Consider the following 26,685-nt stretch of genomic DNA (forward strand, 5'->3'; position numbering starts at 1 on the left):
TAGTTGTCTTCCTCTCATTAATAAAAATTAATTAAAAAAAATACAACATTCATCATCTTCCCTCTTTTTTAAAATACAATGAGCGGCTTGCAATTGTTGAACCCAAATTCTGATTCTGCTAATATTTCTGAAGCTCGTCTGATAAATATTGCTGCTGCAACTTCAATTCAAAATCTTCTTAAAACCAATATTGGACCAAGAGGAACATTGAAAATGTATGTAGAAAAGTAGTAATACATTATCCGAATAATAATATTTAATAGGTTGGTCAGTGGTGCTGGTGATATCAGAATCACAAAGGATGGATCCATTCTTCTCAATGAAATGGTACGTTTTATATTATGAATTGTCATAATTAACTTATTTATGTGGTAATTAGCAAATTCAACATCCAACAGCAGCCCTTATCGCTCGTACTGCCACAGCACAGGATGACATAACTGGAGATGGTACAACAACAACAGTTTTATTAATCGGTGAAATGTTACAACAGGCAAACAGATTCTTGATGGAAGGATTGCACCCATCTGTTCTTATTGAGGGTTTTTATTTGGCTAAAGCCGAAGCCAGAAAATTCCTCGAAACATACAAGGAAGAAATGAAAGAAAAAATCAAGATTGACCGTGAAGTTTTAATTAGTGTTGCTAGAACTGCTCTCCAAACTAAATTATATCCAGAACTCGCCAATCAAATGGCTGATATTATTGTTGATGCTATCAAATGTGTTCAAATTGATAATCGACCAATTGACTTATTCATGGTTGAACTTATGCACATGCAACACAAGATGGATCTTGAAACTAGATATGTCAATGGTTTAGTTTTGGATCATGGTGCTCGTCACCCAGATATGAAACGTGAAGCTAAGGATTGTTATATTTTAACATGCAACGTTGGTTTGGAATATGAAAAATCTGAAGTTCACTCATCTTTCCAAGTCAACAGTGCCGAAAAGAGAAAACAACTTGTCGATGCCGAAAGAAAAGTTGTTGATGATAGAGTTCAAAGAATTATTGATTTAAAGCACCTAGTTTGTGGAGATGATCCATCTAAGAACTTTGTTGTTATTAATCAAAAAGGTATTGATCCTATCTCTCTTGAAATGTTTGCTAAGGCTGGTATTATTGCTTTGAGAAGAGCAAAGAGAAGAAATATGGAACGTTTAACTTTGGCCTGTGGTGGTGTTGCTATCAATAGCGTTGAAGAAATGGCACCTGACGTTTTGGGATATGCTGACCATGTTTATGAACAAGTTATTGGTGAAGAAAAATATACTATTGTTGAAGGTTGCAAGAATCCACACAGTTGTACAATTTTATTCAAGGGACCAAATAAGCACACTATTGCCCAAGTGAAGGATGCAGTCAGAGATGGTTTGAGAGCTGTCAAGAATGCTATTGAAGATGGTGTTGTCATTCCAGGAGCTGGTGCTTTTGAAATTGCTTTAAGTGCTCATTTATTGAAATATGCCGACTCTGTTCAAGGTAGAGTTAAGTTGGGAGTTAAATGTTTTGCTGAAGCTCTTTTGGTTATTCCAAAATCTCTTGCTCAAAATTCTGGTCTAGATACCCAAGATATCTTGATTAAGCTTCAAGAAAAACACCAAAAGGGACAACCAGCTGGTTTGGAAATTTATTCTGGTGAAGCTATTGATCCAATTCAAGCAGGTATTTTGGATAACTTTATTGTAAAACAACAAACACTGGAAGCTGCCACATTTACTGCCACTCAACTACTCTATGTTGATGAAATTCTCAAGGCAGGTAGAGCCCAAAAACCAAAGACAGAAGAACAAGATATGGAAGATTTCGAATAAATTTAAATAATAAATTATTTTCTCAAACAGCCTGTTTAATGATAGAAAAACGGAAGAACTAGAAGTAACTTGTTTGAACAATTATGAAGAGATTAGGTAGTGGCACCAAGACATGTTCTGTAATATTTACCAAAAGTTCATAGAGTCGCATTGCTTAACTCTTGACTGTTTATTGTGCTTCTATCAGGAAAATGGCATTAACTTTCAGCATCCTTAATTCCTTCATTTGAAATTTGATAGATTGCTTCAGCCTCTGGTAAAGAAGGTGAGTCATAAACCTTGCAAACACGTTGTTCTGCTCTTCCTTTTCTCAAATAAAGTCTAGTGGTACTAGCATGAGCAAGAATATTACCTCCAACAGGTTTTTTGGGATCGGCTGTGAACATTGAGGCTCCAGATGGATCAGCTTGTACTTGATTTGTAATAAACACAGCAACATTGAATTCCTCAGCTAACTTCATCAAACTAGACAAGTATTGACCTAGTTTTTGTTGTCTCTCACTCAACTCTCCTCTTCCACAATAATCTACTCTAAAGAGGGCTGTAACACTGTCAACTATGAGTAATCTGAATGTGTCCTCAGCAAATTTCGAAGTCAATTGAGGCAACAATTGGAGCTGGTGATCGCTGGTGTAGGCTCTTGCAACAACAATGTTTGAGAGAACATCTTCACCATTCAAGCCAAACCTTTCTGCAATTGGTCCAATTCTCTCAGGTCTAAACGTCCCTTCCGAGTCAATAACTGCAACCTTTCCACTTCCTCCACCTTGAGATCTTGGTAATTGAGCAGTTACGCACAAAGTATGACACATTTGAGTTTTACCAGTTCTAAATTCGCCAAACACTTCTGTAATTGACATGGTTTCAATCCCACCTCCAAGTAAAGTATCTAAAACGCTTGATCCAGTAGTAATTCTAATAACCTTCTTTCTTTTTCCCATAAAATCAATTCCTGAAACGAATCCACTAAAACTAATCTTTGATGTTGCTTCCAAAATCTTGTCAACTTTAGCTTCACTCAACCCCTTGATGGCACACAACTTTTTACGTGTTCTCATCATGATTGATTCCACAGTGTAAATTCCAGCCTCCTTCAACTGGTTCATTATGAAAAGGCTTCGTCAATATCAAGATACTTACCTTTTTAATATCGGCTGCACCAATTCCAACCTCTTGAAGTTTGTCGATAAGGCTCCAACTTTGCTCATCTGAATCAGCACAAGCCTCGGTTTCTTCTTCTTGATTAGTTTCTTCTTCTTCCTCTTCAACTTGAGACTCTTTCTGCTTTTGCTTTGCCATATTTTGACTAGTGTTTGGTTTGTTTTTTTTTGAAATGACTATTCTAATCAGCTACACATCTCTTTAAATAGTCCCAAAATGCGCGTAAAATTACAAAAGATTGTATTCTTTCATTGTGAAAGCCTTACTTCACACAACAAGCCTAAAATAATTTCCCTCCAAAATGTTATCACTTTCAATGTTCTCCATTCAAACAGAACAATCTGCCATCCGAGAGTTGCTTGGAAGGTCTATTAATTGTGTCGTCCTCATTAACCCTAATAATAATTTAATAATTGCTTAAAAAATTATCTTACGAAGTTGCATGCAGTATCTCCTTATTGTTCATATATTTCAAAATATAATGAATTATAGATTGGATAACATTAATATTTAAACGTATTTCGTACCATGAAGGTTGATCAACTAGGAACTATGCATTGCTTGTTGCACACAAAATAATTCTATTGTTTCACACTCTAACAGTGATTTTGAATCACCTTCAATAGATCAGTCAATGTGTTGGAATACTCAAATCTCTCAAATTTCAGTCAACAACTAAATTAAATCAAGCTCAAAGAAATGATTTACACTGGACAAGAACTGTTTTTAAAGCAATTAAATGAGCCAGCGATATCAGATTTGATCACTAGTAGTAATATTCAAAGGTGTAAGCCTATGGTTAATTTTAAAGATCTGGAATCATTTATTGGATTAAATGAAAGTTTACAAGATAGATGTGATCCAATTTCTGTTTTCTATGAGCCCTACTCTGAAAAACATTTATCCTTTTCATTCCCAATCCCTTATTGTTCTATTCAAGACTCTATCAAAGTTAAGAAAATCACTAATGTAAATGTATCTACCATTAATTTGAATGCAAGTAATGAAACAACAAACGATCCTAAGAAAACAAGAAAGAATTTAAATATGAAAAATCCATTGCCACCCAACTCCAATTCCATCACTTTCACGACACGTGTGTTATCCAGAAATCTCCTTCCCCAAACTCAGTAACTGAGGGGAAAAACATTTTTTTACACTATCAGGACAAACACAATTTACAAACACAACAAACAGGTAATGCAGGAACCTTATCAAAATGGAAATATAAATAAAATCTTGAATTAGGATTTACAATTAATACTATTAATAATAAAATATTATTTCAGATTTTGTAAAGTGTGCTGACGACAATAATTCGTCATCTTTTTTTAAAAAACAAAAAAAATGAGCGAATTATTTGAAACCAGCAATCAAGAAGATGATTTGTTCGGGAACAGTGGTGAGGACTTCTCATCCTTTTTGCAACAACCACTTTCGAAACCAATAGGACAAAACACGGAGTTGGTTTCTGAAATGCATAGTATTTCTTTATCCGATACTGTGGTTAACCACCCAACACACATTGAACAGGAGAATGACCAACAGGAAAACAATGATCAAATCGTGCCTTCTTATGAAACTGTCAAAGAAGAAAAAGAAGAAGAACCCCATACTACTCTTCAAGATGATGGAAAAGAATTTAATTCCGAACCGGTAAACAATGATTTAGGTTTTAATGGTGAAGACGATTTATTCGGTGGATCAACCAGCAATGTACAGGATTTTGGTAGTATGATACTAATGCAACAAACACCTCCGATAGTTGAACCACATATTGCACCCCAAGAAATTGTTCCTCCAATTGTTCAAACTTATTTAAATCAGGAGAGTGCCATTCAACACCCTGAAAGTACCCATCCTATAATTTCATCTCCAACTATTAATACATCTTTTCCTCCAAATAGCGTTCCAACACTCAATCAATCCATCATTGTAAACAATAGTAGTGGTGCTACATCAAGTACTTTGAGCCCACCTCCTTTGCGTTCTACAAATAGTACCTCTTCAATTTCTTCCAGAAATAGATATGTGAATAGTTTCGGAACACAATCCAGATCTGCCTTCACTTTACCTGTTTCTAGCCCACCAAGTGGTACTCCAACAAACATCAATCCTCAAACTCCTCCTATGGTGAATACTGAAAGAGTTGTTACAAGCACTCCCCCATATGGAAATTTAAGCAGTAGTTCTGTTATTCCTCAATATCCTCCAGTGGTTAATGCAATTAATTCAACATTGCCTCAACAAGTTCCAACTCCAACAAATGATAATCACTTTGCAAATCACTATTCCAACAGCCAAAGCATGATTCCACTTAACAATAGATCTGCTGTTATGGAAGGATACTCTTCATCACCTCCACCTTTCCAAGGTAGACAAACACCAACCCAATTTGCAACTACAACTAATGGATTGGTAAATAACCCAATGATTAATAATGGACAAATGGTGAATAACTCATTGATGAATCCTGCTACAGTGAACAATCAAAATATAAATCATTTGAATGGTAACTCAATGATGAGCCAATCAACTATGAGTAATATGGGGATGAATAATGGACAAATGATGAATAATTATGGAATGATGAACTCTACAATTAACAATGCTCATCCAACTAATTTCATGCCTAACAATATGAATAATTCCATGAATATGATGAATCACCCACATTCCAACAGCCCAATGATGATGAATAACCCAATGAACCAATACATGAACCCAATGATGATGAATAATTCAATGATGCAAAGATCAATGTCTCCAAATTATCAACAAAATCAAATAATATCTAGACAAATTTTAGATCAAGAAATTGAGTTACGTAAAACATATCCAAAACCAATATTTTGCTTTTCATTTGGTGGAAAGATTATTACATCTTTACCTACTATTAATCCACACTCGCAACCATCAAACAGCTTTGTTCACCAACAAAGAAATCAAGCTCTATACTATCAACCAGGATTATTTAAAGTGCAAAAATTGAATCAATTAATTAATTATAGGTCCAGTATTATCAAATCATTGGAGGATTATCCAATCACCAATATTTCTCAACAATTTGATGAAAATAATTCAAACAACATTAATATTTTGTTGGATCAATTGGTTAAATATATGAACTTGAAAATATATGAAAAGCAACAAGCCCTTATCCAAGATAATGACGAAAAGTGTATGGGAGAAAAAATGTTATGGGATTTGGTTAAAATTGTAAGCAAATATGTAAATGGCAATGTGAACATGGTAACTAGTGATATTAATTCCCTTCTTACTGTTCTAATTAATAACGTACCAACTGAATTACCAATTAATTCAGAAAATGAACAAACCTCCTTCAATGAGGCGGAACATGTTGTCAGTATTCAAAATTTGTTAATCAATGGCCAAATCAAGCAAGCTTGTCAATATGCACAAACCAACAAGATGTGGTCTCACGCTATACTTTTGAGTAGTATGATTGATAAACAGACATATCAACAAGTAGTTTCCACTTTTGCCAAATTGACTCTCAACTTGGGTAGCCCACTTCGTACTCTGTATTGTACATTTGCTGGAAAGCCTTTGGAAGCATTTGAATCAAACAACTCTGTCAATGTTGATCAATATGGAAATCAATATACATTACAAACATCTCAAAACGAGCAACAACAATTAGAGAAAATGTCCTCTCAGTGGCTACAAAATTTATCCATAATGTTTAATAATAGACAAGGTGCTACCAGTCAATCAGTAATTGAAAAGATAGGAGATATGTTGTGGAAGGATTGCTATCAAGTCCCTCAGTCTCACTTTTGTTACATGATAGGTGACTTGAGTGCTATTGTATCAGCATTTACGATAGCATCTAATTATCAAGCTGCAACTTCAAATCAATCATCCAAGGAAAATATTCAGCAACAATCGCAACAAGCAATGATTGCAATTTCCAATATTCTCTCCACTAGTATTGTAAATAAGAGAGTAATTTTATTAGGTGGTGATAATAAGAGAGATCTTAGACATTATATTAACGAAGAAACAATTCAATTGTCAGAGATTTTTGAATTACTTAAAGCAATTATCACTAAGAATTGCTTGACAGCTGTCCAAGAACAAAATACCCCTCCAATATCAATGATTATTAATTCATCATTGTTAACCTACAAGTTGGTATATGCATACTGCCTTGCTGATTTTGGATTCTTGGAAAAGGCAAATGAGTGCTGTGATTATTTGATTGAAATTGTGAAGAGAACTCAGCAATCTATGAAGTTCAATAATTATTTCAAACTCCACCTTCAAGAGCTCAAAAATAGAATTATTGAAAGTAATAGACTTAACAATATAGTAGTACCTCAAAGGAAACCAACCTCAGGTGCAGCTAATAATTCAGGGGTAACGGGATGGTTCATGAAGGGTTTAGAGAGCATAATCCACGGTGGAGATAGTCCAACAACTCCAGTCGAAAGTACAACTACCCTCATTCAAACCAATACAATCAATACCAACTCAATGATACCAAACAATAATATTCCATCCCAACAACAGCCTAATTATCACAATACCATTGGCCAGGGTATTCAAGCAAATCCAATTCGCTCATCTACACCAACTAATATGATTTCTACTCAGCCTTCTTATCAATCATCTACTCAAACCCCACCACCCTCAACTCACACACCTCAACCACCTTCCTATCAAGCAACATCTATTCAAACTCCACCACCTTCCAATAATACTCCTCCACCAACCTCCACACCTCCAGTCAACCAAGCAATTAATAATACCTATGCTGAAGAAGGAAGTGGTGTTGGTGGTTGGTTCAAGAGTTTGTGGGGAGGAGGAAGTAAAGCAAGTAAGAAAGAAGCAAACATTGGCAAGAAGAATGAATTTTATTACGATGACATAAAAAAGAGATGGGTAAGAAGAGGTCAAGAGAACGAAGTTGAAGCACAGGTCCAAGCTCCTCCACCATCTCTCTCTGCAATCTCTTCCACAACCCTCCAATCTGCTGCCTCACAAATGAGAGGAGGTGCTGGTAGATATGTAAACATGTTCAGTGGCCAACAACCCACAAGTAATCCACCAATGATGTCAAATATGCCTCCACCAATGATGGGAAATATGCCTCCAAGTAACCCAATGACGGGAAATATGCCTCCACCTTCCTTTGGTACAATGCCATCATCTAATATTATGCCTCCATTCTTCAATCCTAACACCAATAATTAGTTGGAATAAAATGCAAAAAATAATTGAATAACAAAACTTCAATCAAAAAAAATACCAGCACAATGCCAAAAGTAAGAGAATTAAAACACCACGAACAAAAGCTATTAAAAAGAGTTGATTTTTTAAATTGGAAGTCGGATGGTGTCACTCCCGAATATAAGGAATATATCTTAAAAACCATTCAAAAATACCAATTAAAAGATCAGAAGGAATTTTTTAATTACCAGAGAATAGCAACACAAATCAACAACACATTAAATAGTATTAAAGAATTAGATGATAAAATTTATAGAGACTTTAAAGTTGATCAATTAGTGATGCTTGGTAAAAAATTATTTGATATGGGAATTTTGGATTCGGAAGCAGAAATAGAAACATTAAAAAAGATAACTGTGGGTAGATTGTGCAGGAGAAGAATCTCGTATCTTCTCAAGGTTTTACACTTCTCTGAAAGTGTAAGATTGGCTAATTTGAATATTCAACATGGCCATATTAGGATTGGACCAGAAGTTGTCAAAGATGAAGCATTCCTTGTTTCAAGAAATCTTGAAGATTTTATTACTTGGACAAACAAATCAAGAATCAAATCAACAATTCGTAAATTTAATGAGACATTTGATGATTTTGAAGAGCTACAAGAATAAAATTAATTCTACTGATTTTCCTTCTCTCAAAATATGTTATCTTCACAAGTGCTAGGAAGGTGATTAGGGTTGCTCTATTGATTTCTACCTGCATCCCTTGGAAAACCATACGGAAACTTGAACACACGTCTTGTAGAACAATGTTCATTTTGAATGAAGCAATATTCTGAAAACAAGGCATATTGTGATTATTTTATATTTTACAAGAATTCAGGTATTGTCTTAATTCAGATTCAAGATCAGAAGCAGAAGGTCTGTCATGCATGACAGGATCAACCATGGCCATTAGAATGGCTCTCAGCTCTAAACTCATGGTTGCTGTAAGTTTTGCAACAAGTGGTCCCCAATCAGAGACTTTACATTGAGGATTTCTGGATGTGGCACTTTCATAAAAATCTGTGAAAACTTTTGGATTCATCAAGTACAAAACAGTAGCTCCAAGCGAAAAAATATCTGCCTTTTCGTCAAAATATTTACATCCATCAATTTCTGGTGGTTTGAACATGGGCTCCAAATATGGAAGATCATGTTTCAAATACTCTTGTCCAATAACATCAAACAGGCGATAAGCCTCTCTTTTGAAATGAACACAGTATTCGAAATCCTGAAGAACAAAACAAAGAAAGTTTTGAGATAGTTTTCCTCCTCTTCTTCTTACATTAGATGGACTCACATGCAAATGACAAACATTTCTCTTGTGTAGAAATCTTAGAGCACTTGCTATGTCTAAAATTAAAAGACATACTGTAGTTTCATCCCATATTAGATCTTGTTCAATATTTTCTAGAGACTCCATTTCACAGTATATATTGTTATTGAATAATATGAATGGTAATTGTTTGGAATAATCAGAATGAGAAAGAAGTAGGCCAATTATGTATTTCTCATTCTTTGTCAATTGTTTTAGTATTGTATTGCTTGCAATGGAATACATTGTAGAATTGTTATTAGATTCACCAATATATTTCAACACTTTTCTGTTGAACAAAATACTTGTTGTTTCTGTGGAAAAAGTTGATGTTAAATTGTGTTTTGTCTTTGAGTGTTGATATTCAATGGACGATTCGATGGCAAAATCTGTTTTTTCTTTTTCGTTTTGGTTGGCCTTTCTGATAGGGCTATAAAGGGCTAGTCTCGTTGAAAGAACAGATATTAACAATAAAATGGAATCTAAATCTGTAGAGCTGAATTCCTTATGATACAACCGATAATTCTTAATAAATACAGTGGATTCTGTTAAAGTCTCAGAGTCCTCATCTCTTCCTGGTGTGCAAGTTTTGAAGGGACATGCATCCAAGATAAGTAAATGAATTTTGGCCTTATTTACAATTAGAGCCATATTCTTTGTTTTGTTTTCGACCTCGTCCATGGAAATATTGGAATTCATTAAATTATTTACCAAAGAACTTTTCATGACTATTAAAGTTTTGAAAAGATCGGATCCTAAATTTTCCCAATCATCCTCATCATCTGATCTAACTTGAGAAAAGAAATAGTTCTTTCCAAAAGATTGAGCACAACCATCAATTGATATGTAAAAGTTTTGGAAAGGCCATCCACCTTGGCTTGCAATTGATTTGAACTATTCTTGTATGAGACAAGTAACAGAAATAAAACTTACCAATGATATTTTGAATCAGTCATGGAGATTAAGTTTTTCATTATGGAATGAAATGAGATAGAAATGTCATTCTTTGTTGTTTCCTCATTCAAACAATCACTAACAAACTGAAACACACTGCTCAAAACTCCAAGAAGCGATTTTTTGCTGCTACGAGGAAGGGAATCTGATATTTGTTCCAGCAAAATATCCAATGATTTGTCATTTGTAACGTTTGATGATTCCTCTTCCATTTTCGTTGCTAGTACAGACAATTGTTGAAAAATTGATTCTTCGAATAATTCATGATGTTTCAAGTTTTGATCAAAACTTGAAAGATATATACCCAAAGCGCAACAAAAGGAATCAACCTCGGATTTTCGGAAAGGGGTTGAATCGAGGATGTGATTAAAATGTTTCTTTTCCTGCAATTGTTGACCCATGTTGGATAGGTATTGGGTTAATTGTTTGATAAGAATTTCAAATTTATCTTCATCCGATAATTCCTCACATTCGTTGACATCATCAATAAATTTACATAGACTCTCCTCATGATGTTTACTAACCCTCTTTTTGAGCCTTAATTTGTTCAGTGTTAAGGGAGAGGGTTTTGGAGTTTGATGTAAGGATTGGATCGTATTTTGTTGTTTGGTGCTTTTTGTTGGGAATGATCCAAGCTTTTCCAAATTATCATTACTGCCACGGTTTTGAATTGGTATACCAAACATAATGGTGAATCTGTCCAAATGGTTTTTTGGTGAGTTAACAGATGTAGGTGATAGATTTGTTGAGAGTTTGTGTGAGAGTAATAATGGAGAGGTGTTCTCCCTTGTTGGAGTGTTTCCAACAAATGTCTTGGAGGTATGTTTGTGGAGACTCATCAGCACCTCCTTTTTAAACGTCTTGGAAATATTTTGTTCTTATTATACCACAGTGCTATCAATAATGGAAGAAATTGTAACGGTTGGAGGGTAGTGTCTGTAAGGCGTTCAAATAAGGGTGTGGATTAATTTTTTAAGAATTAAAATTCATTTATCTAAAAATTAAAAAATTACATATTTTGCGCTACCCAATTAATTAATAATTTTATTTGAAAATTATTCAAGAACTGTTTGAACTTTTCCCATTTCTATTGAAAACATTCTGGTAATTCAATATTCCACTAATTTAAAAATATCGAAACTTTTTTTAGGAAATCTATTTACAAATTTATTTACATTTTTTAAATTTTCTTTTTACACCTCTATTTCTTCTCCTCAAAGGCTTTCATGATTTCATCAATCTTCAACTCTTCAGTGGTTGCTGATTGATGTTTTGGTTTTGAATCTCCGAGAAAATCATCCATAAAACTCATGGAGGAGGTTGTTGAGGAAGCACTTTCGCTTGGTTTAACATTATTATTGGAGCTAAAAAAATCTCCCAACTCATCACCTAACTTATTATGTGGTTGAGTGGTTGGTGTAGAGTTTGATTGAGTGGTAAAATTGAATTCTTCCATATCGAACAGTGTAATTGACTCTTTTTTTCTTTGCTTATTTTTTTAGTTACTTTATATTGACAGCATGACGTGATAGATACATTTTTGGTTTGAATGTTGACAAAAGTATTTCTTACTTGTATTCTTTACAAAATAAAACTTGAAATAAATATGAATCATTGAAAAATTTAAAGTTGTTGTTTATTGGATTTATTTCTTATTCCAAGCATCCATAACTTGTTTCATGGTTTCTCCGAGTCTGGCAGGAGATCTGGAGACGACAACACCAGCATCTTCCAAAGCCTTAATCTTTGATGGAGCATCACCCTTACCACCACTGATAACGGCACCAGCGTGACCCATTCTTCTACCTGGTGGAGCAGTAACACCAGCAATGAAACCAACAACTGGCTTCTTAATTGGGTGATTCTTTAAGAATTCGGCAGCATCTTCTTCAGCTTGACCACCGATCTCACCAATCATAATAATACCTTCAGTTTCAGGATCATTCAAGAACAAATCCAAAACTTGAATAAAGTTAGTACCATTGAATGGATCACCACCAATACCAATACAAGTGGATTGTCCCAAATTGACAGCAGTAGTTTGGGAAACAGCTTCATAAGTCAAAGTACCGGAACGAGAAACAATACCAATCTTACCCTTTCTGTGAATGTATCCAGGCATGATACCAATCTTGGATTCTTCAGGTTTAATAACACCAGGACAATTTGGACCAACCAAACGAATGTGCAAATTGTTTCCGTATTCAGGAGCAGAAGGAACCAATTTACGGAACAATTCAAGATCTGAACCCTTTCCAAGAACAGCATTACCCTTTGAACCAAAAGATGGTTTAAAGATTTCATCAAGAGTCATTCCTTGGGCAACTTCATCAGCAACTTGACGTGGTGCACCATATTTACGGAACATTTCCAAGTTCTTTTCATTGAGAGCTTGCTTGACAATGAGCCTGTGTTGTTTCCAATCATTATCATCATAAATTTTGTTTAAAGATTATTTTGATTGAATCATCATAATTTTCCATATTTTCCAAGTAATTTAATAAATTCCAATTAATAATAATTGCTATTACTTACATATCATGTTGAGGAATACCTTCAGTAATACAAACAATCAATGGCATTTCGGCTTCAATACTTTCCAAAATAGCTTGGGCAGCACCAGAAGGTGGAACGTAGATAACACTGGCAGAAGCACCAACCTTTTCTCTAGCTTCCTTTACACTAGCAAAGATTGGAAGGTCCATGTTTGGGTGAGTTTGACCACCTTTTTGTGGGTGAACACCACCAACCATCTTGGTACCATATTCAATAGCTTGTTTGGTGTGGAAAGTACCTTGCTTACCGGTAACACCTTGGCAGATAACTCTGGTATTCTTGTTGAGGAGCAATGTTCTCTTTTGAGTATTCTTAGTTAGGAGTTGTTGAACAATGCTGGCTTGAAGAGCAGATTTCTTGTTGGTGTTTTGGAAGAGTGATTTAGAGAGAAACATTTTTGGATTATTTTTTATGAGTCCTCTTTGAGACTTCTCGTTTTCCAAGATCAAAACCAGAGTCAATTATTCAGTCTTTATTCTCCATGTTTAATTAAACAAAAGCTTTTATTTGCGCCATTTCACTTGTTACAATTATTGCTCTCTTTTTAATACAACAAGGAAGTTGTAGGATTCCTTTTTGATTGTTGGAGGACCCATTCCACTTACCAAATTGTAAAATAGTTGAATTAATATTTGTGAAAGTTTTAAAAATTTGATATTATTGTATGAAAAGATAATATGATGAGTATTGTCAATGGCAGTAAACATGCTTGTTGATGAAATTCAAAAGAATGAATTTTGGATGGTTGATGTTTTCAATAAATAATTAATAAATAAAAAAATGCAGCGAAGTGCTAGTGTAAGACAACCTCAAAGTCAAGCAGTAAACACTTCATCACCTTCATCAAGAGGAAGAAGCAGCTCTAATATTTCAACATCATCATCAAAATATGAGGACAAATTAGCTGCTGAGGAGGATATTTTAAATTCCGTTTCCAATATTTATTTTCAAGATGTACAACAGGACGAATCTGGGAAAGGGGTTGACCTTGTGGAGTTAATTTTATCACAACCAACTGTGGATTTAACTGATGAAGCATCTATCCTCACAGAGTTAAATAAATATGAAAAAGTCTTGGGGGTTGTAAATAACAGACTTGGTAAAACTGTGATGAATAACTATAATTCATTTGTTGACGGAATGACAAATGTGCAAGAAGTTGGAGCCGATTTAACAATGACTTCACTCATGTGTAGAAATGGTAGAAAAAGAATTAAAAAGGCCCAAGAAGATTTGGTAAAAGGTGGTTTAATGATTGTGGCACAGTATAGAAAAAAAAAATCTCTCAAGGTAATTATTCCTATTATATTTATTTAAATTATTAAAACGTATAGAATGTGGAACACTATTTACAAAAAATCAAAGAGGTTGTAGATTCTGACAAGGAAATGAATCAATTATTGGAGGATGGAAATTTCCCTGCTGCTATAAAACTAATGATCGATCACAGACAATCTGTTTTGAGTATGAATCAATTTTGTTGCATTCAACAATTGGATAGAAATATTAAAAATGTTTATCAAAGGATGGAGGCTAAAATGAAGGAAGCTCTTCTCTCTTTGTGTGCCTCTTTTGATAATCTTTCATATGAGAGAATTTTAGTAGCGTATGTATATTATTACACAAGTTAATTTTCTAATTCAATGAATAGATCAAAAGAGTTATCGTTGGGTGAAATATCATCAGATATTACAAAGAATTATACTGATGCTGTTGACCAATTACTAAAAGAGGTTGTCCTTTCTTTTGCCATGCAAAATCCAAAAGTTCAAAATATTGAAAGTCTTGTCAAGTAAGTTTTACTATTATTCCTACATATGACATTTTTTTTAGAATGGATTATCAAAATCTCTGTAAGAAAATTCACTTTGATCATGTACTATCCTCACTTTTCAGATCATTGAGTACAGTCAGTGATATAATGTATAATTACTATCAAATGTATGCTTGGCACTTGCAAGAAAAAGAGCACTTGAAGGATTATGATTTTAAAGTAACAAAAACAAATCTTGACCAGTTCAGAAAAATACTTTGGGAAAACATTCAAAAAAAGATTTCTGTATTTTTAGAATCTTGTGATCTTTCCCATTTCAAAATTGACAAGTTTTTACAAGTCTTTCACTCTGTTAATATGGTAAGTGTAGGAAAATTTGATTAATTAATGATCATTATTGAAAGCTTTGTCAATTGGGTGAAGAGTTCAGTCAAAGCAATTGCTTTAGACTTCAACGAGCCATTAATGCAAAAAGTAATTCCTACTTTACTCATTATCACAAAGATATTTTGGAAAATATTAAAACAATGGTAGAGAATGAGAATTGGCAACAATTGGACTCTGTTATTTTTAATATGAATGATATTCCAGAGTTTAGGTCCAAATCAAACAATGCCCTTGATAATTTAGGAAATGTCTACGAGGAATATTCTAAGAAAGTAAGACAATTTTTAAAGTCAAATGATCGTGATAGTAACCCTTTCAAAGTTGCTTTTGATAAGGGATCATTCTTAATGACACTTGGCAATGACCAAGAAGAGGAGAAAGTTGATGATTATTCTTCATCCTCCTCATCATCATCTGAGGAAGAAGATGAAGAATATGTAAATAAGAAAAAACAAAAAAAGAAGAAAAAGAAGGATTTGGAAGTCTATACAAATGTTTCCTTGACAATGTTAAAGAGAATGGGTGTTTATATTCAGGCTATGGAGGTGCTGCAACCAATATGTCTCGATGTATTCTCTTCATTCACTACATTGTTCAAGTTTTATGTAAGTTTTTGGAATTTCTACTTGGTAATAATATGAATAATATTTTCCAGTTATACATTGTTCATGCTTTATTTGCAAACATTTCACCAAATACTGTCAGTTCAACAGTTATTAATCTTGATGAAGATTTTAATTATCCTGAAAATGACACTCGAGTTTCAGAATCTCTTCAAAAAACGTTCAAAAACATTCGAGAAGAATTAAACAAGTGTGCCAAAGACAATAATAATGGTGAACCATTCTTTAAAATACCAAAAGTATCACAAATGATCAACATTAGGCAACCACCATTGTTTGGATTGTATGAGAGATCAATTGCTGCTGAGAGTTTGACCTTCCTCTATAATGCCGTAGAAAAAATCATTGAAAAGAGAATGGAAGAATTAATACCAAAGAACAAGAGATCCAATGCTAGCCAATTTTTGAAATCAATGAAATCAGCCACGGAAGAAGTGAAAGATTGCATTTATGGAAGAACAGTTAAATATTTACTCTTTGATTTCCCTTATATGGAAAAGTATCCTGACAAGATTGCCAACTGCAAGTATCACATTCAAGTAATGGGAGATCAATGCAACAAGTTTGTTTTTGAACTAAGAGATGATATTAAGAAATTCTTCTCTATCAAATTACAAACAATTGATGATAGATTACCAGAAAACTCTATCAATTGCTTGTGGGATCTAGCTGTTAAATATGTGATTGATGTTTTGGTTGAAGGTTTCTCTCGAGTTAAGAAATGTAATAATGAAGGTAGAGTCCTCATGCAACTCGATCTTCAAACATTTACAACAGAACTTCAAAGAATGGTTCCAAGCTCTCTAATTGAGAAAAATAAGGGTTCTGTTCCTCATGTAGCCATAGCTCGAAGCTACATTCAGGCCTACTATGAGCAAAATGAGAGCGATCTTTTGGAATGGGTAAAAAAGAATGTACATCACTTTACTGTAAAACAAATGGCTGCAATTGCCACTTTAAACTTTGGGGCTAATTTGAAAAAGAATGAACTGAAACAATTGACCTCCCAAGTGGAGCAATTGGCAACATCTTTGAAAATGCAAAAAGAACACATTCACTTGATGGAAAATTCTACAGATGAAAATACATCCCAACATGAAACCCATGCCACATCTGCAGTAAAGGAAGAGTCTGGATTCTCATCCATGATTAGATCAGGATCATTTGCCTCCACTAAAGAGTTACTTTCCTCACTCACAAGAAGTGGCAGCTCAACAACAATAGCCAAAGACTCACAACCAAGAATAAGCACCGAATCCAATAACTCCTCCACTACAATATCTTCATCAACAACAGCAAATAACCTCTCCACTCCAGCAACCTCCAATACATCAAGAACAAGCATTGATTCCCAATCAAGACCAAGTTTTGAATCCCCACACAAACAAAGTATAACATCTGCTACAACTGATAAGATGAAAAATTTATTCCAAGGTGGTATGAGTTATTTGAAGAGGGCACCCACAGCAACTAATAGTAATCCAACCCCTACTACAAACAATACTAATAAATAAATTGTCAATTTATTTCACAAGCTAGTTATTTCACAGACCAATGTAATTTGTCAAATTAATTCAAAAATTTGTAACATGACCGAAAAATTCGCGAAAAAAAATATTCCTAAACAAACAATACTGATAAAATGGCTCACGCTTGGCACGGTAAGTTTTCTAAAACACGAAATATTTATTAAATTGGTGTTTACATTATTTAGATTTGAGTAAGTAATTTTATTTTAATGAAACGTATTTGATAGAATTGTGATATTTATTTAAATAGGTGTAAGTTTCCCTTTCATGAATTTAATATTAAAACTTTTAAATAGTGGAGATGTGAAGGTGGTGAAGACGTTGATGAAAACGACCCAACCAAGTTCAATGCTCTCATTGAAATTCCTATGGGTTCAAAGGTTAAGTATGAATTAGACAAGGATTCCGGTCTCTTGAAGGTCGATCGTATCCTCTCTTCTTCAGTTGTTTATCCTTCAAACTATGGTTTTATTCCACAAACCCTTGGAGATGACAATGATCCAGTAAGTAGAAAACATTCACCGTTTTGATAACTGTTTATTTCATCATGAATGCAACAACAATAGCTCGATGTTTTAGTCTTGATGCAACAAGCTGTTGCTCCAATGATCTTCTTGAGAGCCAGACCAATCGGTGTTATGGGTATGATCGATCAAGGAGAAGGTGATGACAAGATTGTTTGTGTTCACTGTGATGATCCAGAATACAGCCATTATACCGACATTTCTGAATTGCCACCACACAAGTTGCAAGAAATGCGTATCTTCTTTGAAGATTACAAGAAGTTGGAAAAGAAGGTTGTCCAAGTCACAGGATTCCAAGGTTCTAAGGCTGCTCGTGAAATTGTTGCTAAGGGTATCAAGACTTACCAAGCTTACATCAAGGAAAAGGAAAAGGCTGGTGAATCGCTCGTCTCCCCAAAGCTTCAAGCTTATAAGACTTTCTTCAGTGATTAAATAACATCCTATCTAGATCAATAATAATATTAATTCAAATTGACCCAATAAATATTATTAAATATCATTTATTTAATTTTGAACGATCGAATTCAAAAAATCTAAACTTCTAAACAAATTCGTTTCTATTTAAATAGTTTTAATTTCAAATAAAAATGTCATATGGTTCAATAGGCAATAGCCCACACATTTTACATGCAGCATGTAATGTCCCACATTTGGGCCTCGTAATGTATTCTATCAACTCTAGTGTTGTTACCAAACAACAAAGTCAATTCGTTAGAAATATTTTCGAAAAATTAGTGGTTTCGAACACAAATTCTTCAGGAAAACAAACTTTCAACTCATCAGATAACTATGTACACGTGTTAAACAAGAACGGAATGTTGTTTATGTGTTACTCACCAAAGGGAACGAAGTTTAGAGTGGTTTATAACATGTTAGATGATTTGGATATGGAATTAACAAAAATACCTCGACTTATCAACGCCAACAAGAATGATATTTTAAATATTATGAAGGAAACTGTTGTAAGTTAATTTCATTGGAAGAATGTTCATTAATTTCAAAATAGCTCTATTATAATGATCCAACAAATGATAAAATTACAAACCTCCAAAAACAAATTGATTTAAATAAGGACAAGATGATTCAGAATATTGACAAGGTATTAGCCAATAGTGATTCCATGAATGTGTTGATTTCTCAAACAGAAGATATTAAAGAAAATGCTGCTCTCTTTGAGAGAGGTGGAAAAAAGATGAAAAGAAATATGCAATTTCGTCTCTTTCTCATTGTTGGTTTGATTGTATTGATTTGTTCTGTTGTTTTGGGTATTGCTATTTTATTAATAGCCTTGAAAATTGCTGGAAAGATTTAACATACCATTATAAAGTGAAATATTAAATTCTCATCTCGAGGAGTGGTCTGGTGACCTAACCAGCAAGTTATCTGCATTCATCATCTTAAAAAAAAATTGCTTGGGTAAGGCTCCATCATGCATCATTGAAACATCAATCTTGAGAAGGATCTGCATAAACTCAACAATTACTCCCACCACCATCTAACACCACCCTTAATATCTATCCACAATGTATAATAATATTCAACCATTTTTTCCAACCTCAACCCTAGTCATGATAAATACAGCAACGATCAATCATCAAGAATGTGCAAAATATGATGTTTTATTCAACTTACAAAATACTTATTTTGCCACCTATAAGGAAGAATCAATGGAGGAGCTGTTAAAGGAGGGTTTCCAAAGAATTTCAAAAGACGGCTTTAATGTTATTGGAAATTCAAATGTCTCTAATTCTCAATTACTCCTTCCATTGGTTGGTCTATCAGACTCCTTAATCAATGTAAATACCGAAAAGCTAGAAACAATGGAAGTTTGTAATTGTCAATCCCCGATTAATAATAAGGTTGAGACTCCACCATTGATAGCTAGTGCAGGTTCTTCATCTCCAAAGAAAAAAAAAAAGAAAACGCCACCATCAGGTTTTTCAGATTTCAAATTGGAAAACCCTGTTGAGCGTAAGAGGAAAAAGCCGTCTGCAACAATAGTTGTACCTTCATCTGGAGAAGGAAGTTCTGACCAGGTTGATGGGATTGTTGAAATTGATATCTCAAAATATCACCCAAGAAGAAAGCAAAGAAATTATGACCACATGCTAGCTCAATACAAACTCACCAAAAAGTAAAGCATGAATGCTTAAATTTCAATGACATTTAATTGTGGAATTTAATGGTGGTGATTAACATGGTGGTGATATTGTCTCAATAAACCATCAATATCATCAAGAGTTTGTTGTTTAACATCGGATAATTCCTTAATCTTGTTTGTGACATCCTTAATTTGATCATCTGTAAGATTTAATCCTAATTGCTCAACTCTGTATTTAATAGAGTTCCATCCAGTTAAACGGTGAGCAATGTGAACAAATCTAGTCATACCAAAATCTTCTGGTTTCAAAATTTCATATGTACTTGGATTGTTGAGGATAGCCTTAGCATGAATACCAGCCTTGTGAGTGAAAGCACAAAAGCCGGTAATGTAATTATTGAATGGAACTTGGATTTCTACAATTTCAGCAACATAGTTTTCAATTTCTCTCAAAAGTGGTAAATTATATTTTGCCTTGACATGTTCTGGATCAGCAGCATACATTCTAGCTACAAAACCTCCAAGTGGTGTGATACCATTTCTTTCACCAATACCAAGAATGGAGGTATCAATGTGGGTACAACCAGCTTCAAGAGCAGTAAATGAGTTTGCAATTGCACAACCAGTCTTTTTGAAAAATTAGAATAATATTATCGAGGAAACAACTTACATCGTTGTGACCATGGAATTCAATGTCACAATTTACAATGGATCGGACAGTTTTTACCAATTTATAGACTTGTCTTGGATTAGCAACACCTACGGTATCAGCAATACCAACTCTGTTCACACCAACTTTATCAACTTCTCTATAAATTTGCAACAAGTCAACCAAGTCAGAACGGAATGAATCTTCACTGGAGAAACGAACTTCTTTTCCTTGTTCCTTAATATATGAAATTACTTGTTGAGCTTGTTCAATAATGTATGGAATATCTTTTCCATGTGAAAATTCTCTCAAATAGGAACTTGTACCAAATACAACGTCAATACCATCAACTAATGAAGCACATGTCAAAAATACTAATAACTATTCAAACTTACCACCAGCTTCAACAGCCTTCTTGGCGTCATCGATATGACAACGAACGTGTGTCAAAACCTTGGTCTTTTTCAATCCAAGTTTAGAAATTTCGGAACAATCCTTGAATGATTGTGGAGAACTGGCAGGACTTGTGACTTCAATATATTCTACACCAAAATCATCCAACATTGCTGCAATTTCCTTCTTTTGTTCAGTTGTGAAGAAGGCATTTGCAAATTGTTCTCCTTCTCTCAGGGTTGACTCAATTATATTGAAATTGGTCAAATTACTTTCGTCTTTTTCATTGTGAGGAGAAATACCACGAGTAATGGTTTTTGGTTTAACTGATGTTGAACCTTCGAGTTTGGTACCTTGTTTATGTTTAGTACTGTTGAATCGGTGTTGGATGGAATTTGAAACAATATTATTACAATTTTTCTTTTGGAGAAGATTTCTCAAAAAACGGTGGGTAATAGAAGAGTTCATGATAAAAATACAAGAGGAAATTCTGATCAGTTAGCAAACGAGTCTAGTAATGAGCAAGGGAATTGGGTAACAACCAAGTGTCAAACTTGCAAGGAGAAAATTGTGTTTTTTTTTTCAAAGTAGCGAGAAAGAAGCGCGAAAACATGGAAGAATTTATTTGGGAACGATCCGGGGAATTTGTTGCTGATACTGCAAGAGACTCAATGCAATTGGATCTCTTCTTGGATCATGTCACAACAAACCACATCCATATATTTAATTTATTAATGTCAATTCCTTAACAAATTGAAGTAATTACATGTAAAACCAAATAATAATCGGACCATTTTGTTCTTTTTGAATTTTATGGAACATTGTTGGATTATGGAAGGATTTCTTATTGGATGACTTGATGCAATATTTGGAACTGGTGCACGGAGTTGCACGATTACAGAAGGGAAAAAGTCTTTTTTTATTGTGACTGCAAAATTATTTTGTAAACATTTGTTCAGTTAACTTAACTGTAGAACCTGCTCAGCTTCAAATTCTTTATTAAACGTAATGATTGTAGAAGTGGATGACAGAGTACAAACTGCTATATTGCCCTATTGGTTTCTGCTCAACGACCACTTTGATCAAACTTTCATCATTTTAATAAGGTGGGAAATTCTTAACGTTAAAAAAATGCTTAACAACACTACAGTGGGAAGGGAAGGACAATCAAATGTTAATAAAATCCCACCCCCTGTAGTAGTATTTAAAGAAAGTGAATTAGTTGAAGATGTCCATTCAAACCCATTACAACATGAATATGATGAAATAAATCCAGAACCAAGTCTCCGACGAGAATATTTACAAAGAAAAAAAGAGGAGGAGTTAATTAAAAAACAACAAGCTCTAAGGCTTCTTCTCAAGTCTGAGGAGAAGAGGAAAAAGAAAATTCATAAAACAATTAATTTAAAAATGGAAGTGGTAAGTTTGTCAGAAATAATCATTACTTAAAGTGTTAGGAAAGAGAGAGGATAAAAATGGAAAATGTAGAGAAAACCCTTGACAAGTATTCACTCTTGAAAAGGATAGAAGAAGCTAGAGAATTTGATGTAAAGAAAAAGATTTCTCTCCTACAACACAATTCCTTCAACGTATACATGTCGAAAGTTAATCTTGTAAAAAAACTAACTGAAATAGAAGGTGAGTATTTGTGTGAAGAATATTCTAACTAGAGTCAGTTAAGGAACAAATAGGAAACCTTTCAATTGAGCTAAAGAATGAGGAGAGTACAGAACAATTGGACAATGATAATCAAAGAAGCTATGACGAAGTTAAAAAACTTGCTGTACAACAACAAAGAACAATTATCAAAAATACCATTTGTAAGAATAGAGAGCTTGCTTCAGGGACCTTTGCAAGTAATTTGGAAAGTCTTACCAGAGTCTCCGAAATGGAGGAAGAAAATGAAATTGAAGAAAGTTTGAATCAATACCTCAAGCCTGCAGTCGATCATAGATATCAATCTACCATACAGTCTCATGTGAACTCTGAAAAAATCAACAATGGTGTTATTAATTCACTTATTGAATCAAAGAAGAGAGATATTACAAAGACGTACGAAAAAAAAATATTTGACACTCATTTGGAGAAGGTCAAGAAATTAAAATATGCTGCGGAAGTTGTAGGAATGAATCCTGATGATATTCAACAATTACTAGAATTACCAGCTGAAGAATTTGAGACTGATATTGGCGTAGCTGATGCAGAAATGGACAGTATAAGAGTTGAGATATTTAATTTGGAAAATAAGAGAAGGCAAAACCAAGCCAATCATGTTCAAAGCAAGGTCGAGTTGAAGGATGTTATTGAAACTATGGAGCAAAAGAAAAAGCAAACTAAAATTCTCATTCCCGAATTGAGGCAAGAATTGCAAGAAAGAAAGGAAGAAGCAAGTAAATATGAGGAGGAGTATGGAGGAATTTCTCTCACTACCATGGACAGAATAACAACAGAAAATTTGAATGAAATTCAAAGAATCAAATCCAATCACCAAGAATTGCAAAAAGATATTCAAACAATGGTAAAATCAAAGAAGGATGGGTTAGAAAGCGAAAAAAAAGATTTAGAGAATGAGGCTAAAGAAATTGATCGTAAATGCAATGAATGGGTACAAAGGGTAAAAGATTTAATGGAAAAGGACAAACAACGAGGTATATTCTTAAAAAATTTAGAAAAGAGCATTGAAACATTGAAACATGAATGCGAGAACTTTGTTTCCAACTTTGAAATTAGAAAGAAAGAGACTCATCTTAAATGTAATGAAAAATTCTCCGAAATGCTCCTTTATGAACAATTACAACCAATTTTGGAAAAAGCCAAAAAGTTTTACTCACTCGAGGTATCACAAAGAAGCAACGAAAACTCCTCTCTAATTGAATCCCTTCAAAAAAGAAAGAAAGATCTTGAAGACCAAGTGCTTGAAACTGAAAAATCAATCAAGAAATGCATTGATGATGCCACATTTATGAAGTCCATAGCATTCGATAGTATTCATCTTCCTCATAGCATTTTATCCAGGTTTTTGGAAGAGAAGAAGAATCTACTTCCTGAATGGATGAAATTAATTGAAACCAAAACAAAGATTCTTGCTCAACAAGCAAGTAAGCCATTCATAGAGAATCAAAAAACTCTCTGTGTACTTGATAAGTTTGCTGATTCGATATTGATTAAAGATATTTTCAGCTCAACTATCGGAGTTGTTTCAAGCCCTGATGATATATTTGAACGAGAATCAGATCTTGAACGAATTAAGAAGGAAGTTGTTAAACAAACATTCCAACAACAAAGATTGGCAAAATTTTTACAAGAACTCGTTAATTCGTACGAGAAGAAACGTTATACAAAAGAACCTAGAAAAGTGAAACTTGAAGAGCAAAATCTTATTAAGGATATTGCAAAGAAAGTAGAAGAATTGAAGAAGAAACTTGAGGAGAAGAAGGAAATTGAGTCTGATAGCGAGGAAGAGAGTGATTTAGAACATGACAGCGACTTGGAATCGTCCTCAGAAAGTGAATACTTTAGTGATGAAGAAAATGAGGAGCAAGACTTAACAATTCCAACCTCTGTAAATGTTGTACAATACGAAGTGTCAAAGATTGTTGAATCAATCAAAATGTCAATTCACTCTAAGATTAATCCAGAACTTGAGTTTGAGCACCCAACACCAGAAGCCAACTTTTTATCAAAAACATTTTTCAAGAGAAAATCATTGTTACAAGTTTTTTCAAGCAGAAGAAAGGAAGTTCAAGTTAGAGAGAAGTCAAAAATACTGAACTATTCATTCCTCAAATGCGAAAATGTAAAGGGCAAGAGTCAAGCTAAAGAAAGAGTCTTTTCAAGAATTCAAAATATTAGATCAATGCTATCAGAATATGTTGACCTGAAGAGAGTAGATGGAAAATTGGAAAGAGAAGTTTTACCAAATATCAACGCACAAAAACGATACTTGGAGGTAATCAAGGAAAATATTACCAGGAATGAGACTCTTAACAAGGAGACTGCCACACCACAAAAGGTCAAACAAGGGATTAACCAACTCAGTGAAACTAACATAGATCCTGCTCATATTGAAAGTTTAAAGAGCAAGTCATATTCATCACTTCCTGTAATCCGTCCATCATCTTTTGGATTGTAAAAGAGAATGTCAAAATTGAATAACTGCAGGTTGTATGAAGCAATTAAAATAAAATTAAAAATAAAATTTTTTAAATTTAGAACAAAAAAATGTCCACAAAGCATAAGAAGAACGACGACGACGAATTAGCTGATTTTGATGAAGACTTGCAAACAAAACCAACAACAGCCTCTGCTGGTGATAAAAAAGCCGCTAATAGCAAGGGATACTCATCAGTCAACAGCTCTGGCTTCAGAGATTTTGTTTTGAAACCAGAAATTTTGAAGGCCATAGTTGATTGTGGTTTTGAACATCCTAGTGAAGTCCAACACGAATGTATTCCTCAAGCTATGATTGGAAGTGATGTACTTTGCCAAGCTAAATCTGGTATGGGAAAGACAGCTGTCTTTGTCATTTCTGTTCTTCAACAACTCGAAACTATCGAACCAAAAACAATGTGTGTCATTCTTTGCCATGCCAGAGAATTGGCTTATCAAATTTGTCAAGAATTTAACAGATTCTCTAAATATCTTCCAGATGTTAGAGTAAAATCTTTTATTGGAGGTATCAATATTAAGACTCACATCGAACAATTGAAGAGTGAAACTCCTCATGTTGTTGTTGGTACTCCAGGTAGAGTTTTACAATTGGCCAAAGATGGTCACTTGAAGCTCGGTAATGTTAAATATTTTATTGTTGACGAATGCGACAAGGTTTTAGAGTCAGAAGAAATGAGATCCGATATGCAAGAGGTTTGTTTCATCAATTTTTCTTTCTGACTGATCGTTCCCTATTTCCTCTTTTAACAATAATAATTCATAGATCTTTAAAAAGACTCCAAAGACCAAGCAAGTCATGATGTTCAGTGCCACCCTCTCCACAGAAATGCGTTTGACTGCCAAGAAGTTCATGAATCCAAGTTCACTCATGGAAGTTAAGGTTGACAGTGACTCTAAGCTTACACTTCACGGTCTTCAACAATACTTCATTTTGCTTAAGGAAGAAGAAAAGAATGGAAAGTTGTTGAGCTGGCTAGATGCATTGGAATTCAATCAGGTTGTTATCTTTGTTAGAACTAAGAATAGAGCAGAAAAGCTAAAGGATATCTTAGAAAAGAATGGATTCCCTTGCTTGACAATGCACTCTGATATGTCTCAAGACGAAAGACTCAAACAATATCAATCATTCAAGAATTTCGAAAAGAGAATTATGATTAGTACTGATTTGCTAGGACGTGGTATTGATATTCAACGTGTCAACATTGTATTCAATTATGATATGCCAGATGAGCCAGACTCTTACTTGCATAGAGTTGGTAGAGCTGGTAGATTTGGTACCAAAGGTTTGGCCATTTCATTCATTTCCTCAGATATGCCATCCAAGATTGGATCCTATGAAAGAACCATCAATGATCAAGAAGTTTTAGAGAACATTCAAAAGCGTTTTGAAGTGAAGATCAAGGAAATGCCAACCCAAATTGATGTTGGTACTTACATGACATCATAAATTGTTACCCTAGTTAAGACAAATAAATACATGTTATTTTAATAGATAT

General features: G+C 34.0%; 13 protein-coding genes across 13 annotated transcripts; 9 read left to right on the forward strand and 4 right to left on the reverse strand.

Moving 5' to 3' along the window:
- Positions 1-44: 44 nt before the first annotated feature.
- NAEGRDRAFT_37149 (uncharacterized protein) lies at positions 45-1,843 on the forward strand. The gene is made up of 3 exons (XM_002683068.1): positions 45-215; positions 264-327; positions 380-1,843. Exons 1-3 carry the CDS (start codon positions 79-81, stop codon positions 1,814-1,816), a joined length of 1,638 nt encoding a protein of 545 aa, XP_002683114.1. The 5' UTR covers positions 45-78; the 3' UTR covers positions 1,817-1,843.
- Positions 1,844-1,942: 99 nt separating this feature from the next.
- On the reverse strand, positions 1,943-3,115 carry NAEGRDRAFT_61277 (uncharacterized protein; the record flags this gene model as incomplete). Its single annotated transcript, XM_002683402.1, has 3 exons — positions 1,943-1,981; positions 2,776-2,913; positions 2,957-3,115. The coding sequence occupies 3 exons, from the start codon at positions 3,113-3,115 to the stop codon at positions 1,943-1,945; spliced, it is 336 nt and encodes a 111-aa protein (XP_002683448.1).
- A 561-nt stretch (positions 3,116-3,676) lies between these two features.
- On the forward strand, positions 3,677-4,111 carry NAEGRDRAFT_61278 (uncharacterized protein; the record flags this gene model as incomplete). The annotated part of the gene is made up of 1 exon (XM_002683069.1): positions 3,677-4,111. One exon carries the CDS (start codon positions 3,677-3,679, stop codon positions 4,109-4,111), a length of 435 nt encoding a protein of 144 aa, XP_002683115.1.
- Positions 4,112-4,324: 213 nt separating this feature from the next.
- On the forward strand, positions 4,325-8,226 carry NAEGRDRAFT_56462 (RmlC-like cupin family protein; the record flags this gene model as incomplete). Its single annotated transcript, XM_002683070.1, has 1 exon — positions 4,325-8,226. One exon carries the CDS (start codon positions 4,325-4,327, stop codon positions 8,195-8,197), a length of 3,873 nt encoding a protein of 1,290 aa, XP_002683116.1. The 3' UTR covers positions 8,198-8,226.
- A 33-nt stretch (positions 8,227-8,259) lies between these two features.
- On the forward strand, positions 8,260-8,841 carry NAEGRDRAFT_61280 (uncharacterized protein; the record flags this gene model as incomplete). The annotated part of the gene is made up of 1 exon (XM_002683071.1): positions 8,260-8,841. The coding sequence occupies one exon, from the start codon at positions 8,260-8,262 to the stop codon at positions 8,839-8,841; it is 582 nt and encodes a 193-aa protein (XP_002683117.1).
- A 193-nt stretch (positions 8,842-9,034) lies between these two features.
- Positions 9,035-11,169, reverse strand: NAEGRDRAFT_61281 (uncharacterized protein; the record flags this gene model as incomplete). The annotated part of the gene is made up of 3 exons (XM_002683403.1): positions 9,035-9,349; positions 9,587-10,406; positions 10,463-11,169. 3 exons carry the CDS (start codon positions 11,167-11,169, stop codon positions 9,035-9,037), a joined length of 1,842 nt encoding a protein of 613 aa, XP_002683449.1.
- Positions 11,170-12,128: 959 nt separating this feature from the next.
- Positions 12,129-13,434, reverse strand: NAEGRDRAFT_29455 (succinyl-CoA synthetase alpha subunit; the record flags this gene model as incomplete). Its single annotated transcript, XM_002683404.1, has 2 exons — positions 12,129-12,727; positions 13,038-13,434. The coding sequence occupies 2 exons, from the start codon at positions 13,432-13,434 to the stop codon at positions 12,129-12,131; spliced, it is 996 nt and encodes a 331-aa protein (XP_002683450.1).
- A 385-nt stretch (positions 13,435-13,819) lies between these two features.
- On the forward strand, positions 13,820-17,337 carry NAEGRDRAFT_77728 (uncharacterized protein; the record flags this gene model as incomplete). The annotated part of the gene is made up of 6 exons (XM_002683072.1): positions 13,820-14,275; positions 14,374-14,645; positions 14,691-14,831; positions 14,873-15,173; positions 15,218-15,805; positions 15,856-17,337. The coding sequence occupies 6 exons, from the start codon at positions 13,820-13,822 to the stop codon at positions 17,335-17,337; spliced, it is 3,240 nt and encodes a 1,079-aa protein (XP_002683118.1).
- A 106-nt stretch (positions 17,338-17,443) lies between these two features.
- Positions 17,444-18,384, forward strand: NAEGRDRAFT_34640 (soluble inorganic pyrophosphatase). The gene is made up of 4 exons (XM_002683073.1): positions 17,444-17,484; positions 17,538-17,545; positions 17,649-17,855; positions 17,919-18,384. Exons 1-4 carry the CDS (start codon positions 17,466-17,468, stop codon positions 18,306-18,308), a joined length of 624 nt encoding a protein of 207 aa, XP_002683119.1. The 5' UTR covers positions 17,444-17,465; the 3' UTR covers positions 18,309-18,384.
- Positions 18,385-19,399: 1,015 nt separating this feature from the next.
- NAEGRDRAFT_61285 (uncharacterized protein) lies at positions 19,400-20,014 on the forward strand (the record flags this gene model as incomplete). Its single annotated transcript, XM_002683074.1, has 1 exon — positions 19,400-20,014. The coding sequence occupies one exon, from the start codon at positions 19,400-19,402 to the stop codon at positions 20,012-20,014; it is 615 nt and encodes a 204-aa protein (XP_002683120.1).
- NAEGRDRAFT_34642 (uncharacterized protein) lies at positions 19,995-21,580 on the reverse strand. The gene is made up of 3 exons (XM_002683405.1): positions 21,022-21,580; positions 20,648-20,976; positions 19,995-20,604 (listed from the first exon to the last, which is right to left on the reverse strand). The coding sequence occupies exons 1-3, from the start codon at positions 21,485-21,487 to the stop codon at positions 20,056-20,058; spliced, it is 1,344 nt and encodes a 447-aa protein (XP_002683451.1). The 5' UTR covers positions 21,488-21,580; the 3' UTR covers positions 19,995-20,055.
- Positions 21,581-22,494: 914 nt separating this feature from the next.
- On the forward strand, positions 22,495-25,151 carry NAEGRDRAFT_61287 (uncharacterized protein; the record flags this gene model as incomplete). The annotated part of the gene is made up of 2 exons (XM_002683075.1): positions 22,495-22,657; positions 22,690-25,151. 2 exons carry the CDS (start codon positions 22,495-22,497, stop codon positions 25,149-25,151), a joined length of 2,625 nt encoding a protein of 874 aa, XP_002683121.1.
- Positions 25,152-25,240: 89 nt separating this feature from the next.
- NAEGRDRAFT_55554 (uncharacterized protein) lies at positions 25,241-26,682 on the forward strand (the record flags this gene model as incomplete). Its single annotated transcript, XM_002683076.1, has 2 exons — positions 25,241-25,882; positions 25,953-26,682. The coding sequence occupies 2 exons, from the start codon at positions 25,241-25,243 to the stop codon at positions 26,634-26,636; spliced, it is 1,326 nt and encodes a 441-aa protein (XP_002683122.1). The 3' UTR covers positions 26,637-26,682.
- Between the last annotated feature and the right edge of the window lie 3 nt (positions 26,683-26,685).

Source organism: Naegleria gruberi, assembly GCF_000004985.1.
Source record: "Naegleria gruberi genomic scaffold NAEGRscaffold_1, whole genome shotgun sequence".
NCBI lineage: Eukaryota > Heterolobosea > Eutetramitea > Acrasida > Naegleriidae > Naegleria > Naegleria gruberi.

Coding starts and splice junctions, on each gene's coding strand:
- NAEGRDRAFT_37149 (XM_002683068.1), top strand. CDS start 79: ATGAGCGGCTTGCAATTGTTGAACCCAAATTCTGATTCTGCTAATATT. Junction 216..263: donor CCAAGAGGAACATTGAAAAT/GTATGTAGAAAA, acceptor AATATTTAATAG/GTTGGTCAGTGGTGCTGGTG. Junction 328..379: donor CCATTCTTCTCAATGAAATG/GTACGTTTTATA, acceptor TGTGGTAATTAG/CAAATTCAACATCCAACAGC.
- NAEGRDRAFT_34640 (XM_002683073.1), top strand. Junction 17,856..17,918: donor TTGGAGATGACAATGATCCA/GTAAGTAGAAAA, acceptor CAACAACAATAG/CTCGATGTTTTAGTCTTGAT.
- NAEGRDRAFT_34642 (XM_002683405.1), bottom strand. CDS start 21,487: ATGAACTCTTCTATTACCCACCGTTTTTTGAGAAATCTTCTCCAAAAG. Junction 20,977..21,021: donor GAAGGCTGTTGAAGCTGGTG/GTAAGTTTGAAT, acceptor GTGCTTCATTAG/TTGATGGTATTGACGTTGTA. Junction 20,605..20,647: donor AATTCCATGGTCACAACGAT/GTAAGTTGTTTC, acceptor TTTTTCAAAAAG/ACTGGTTGTGCAATTGCAAA.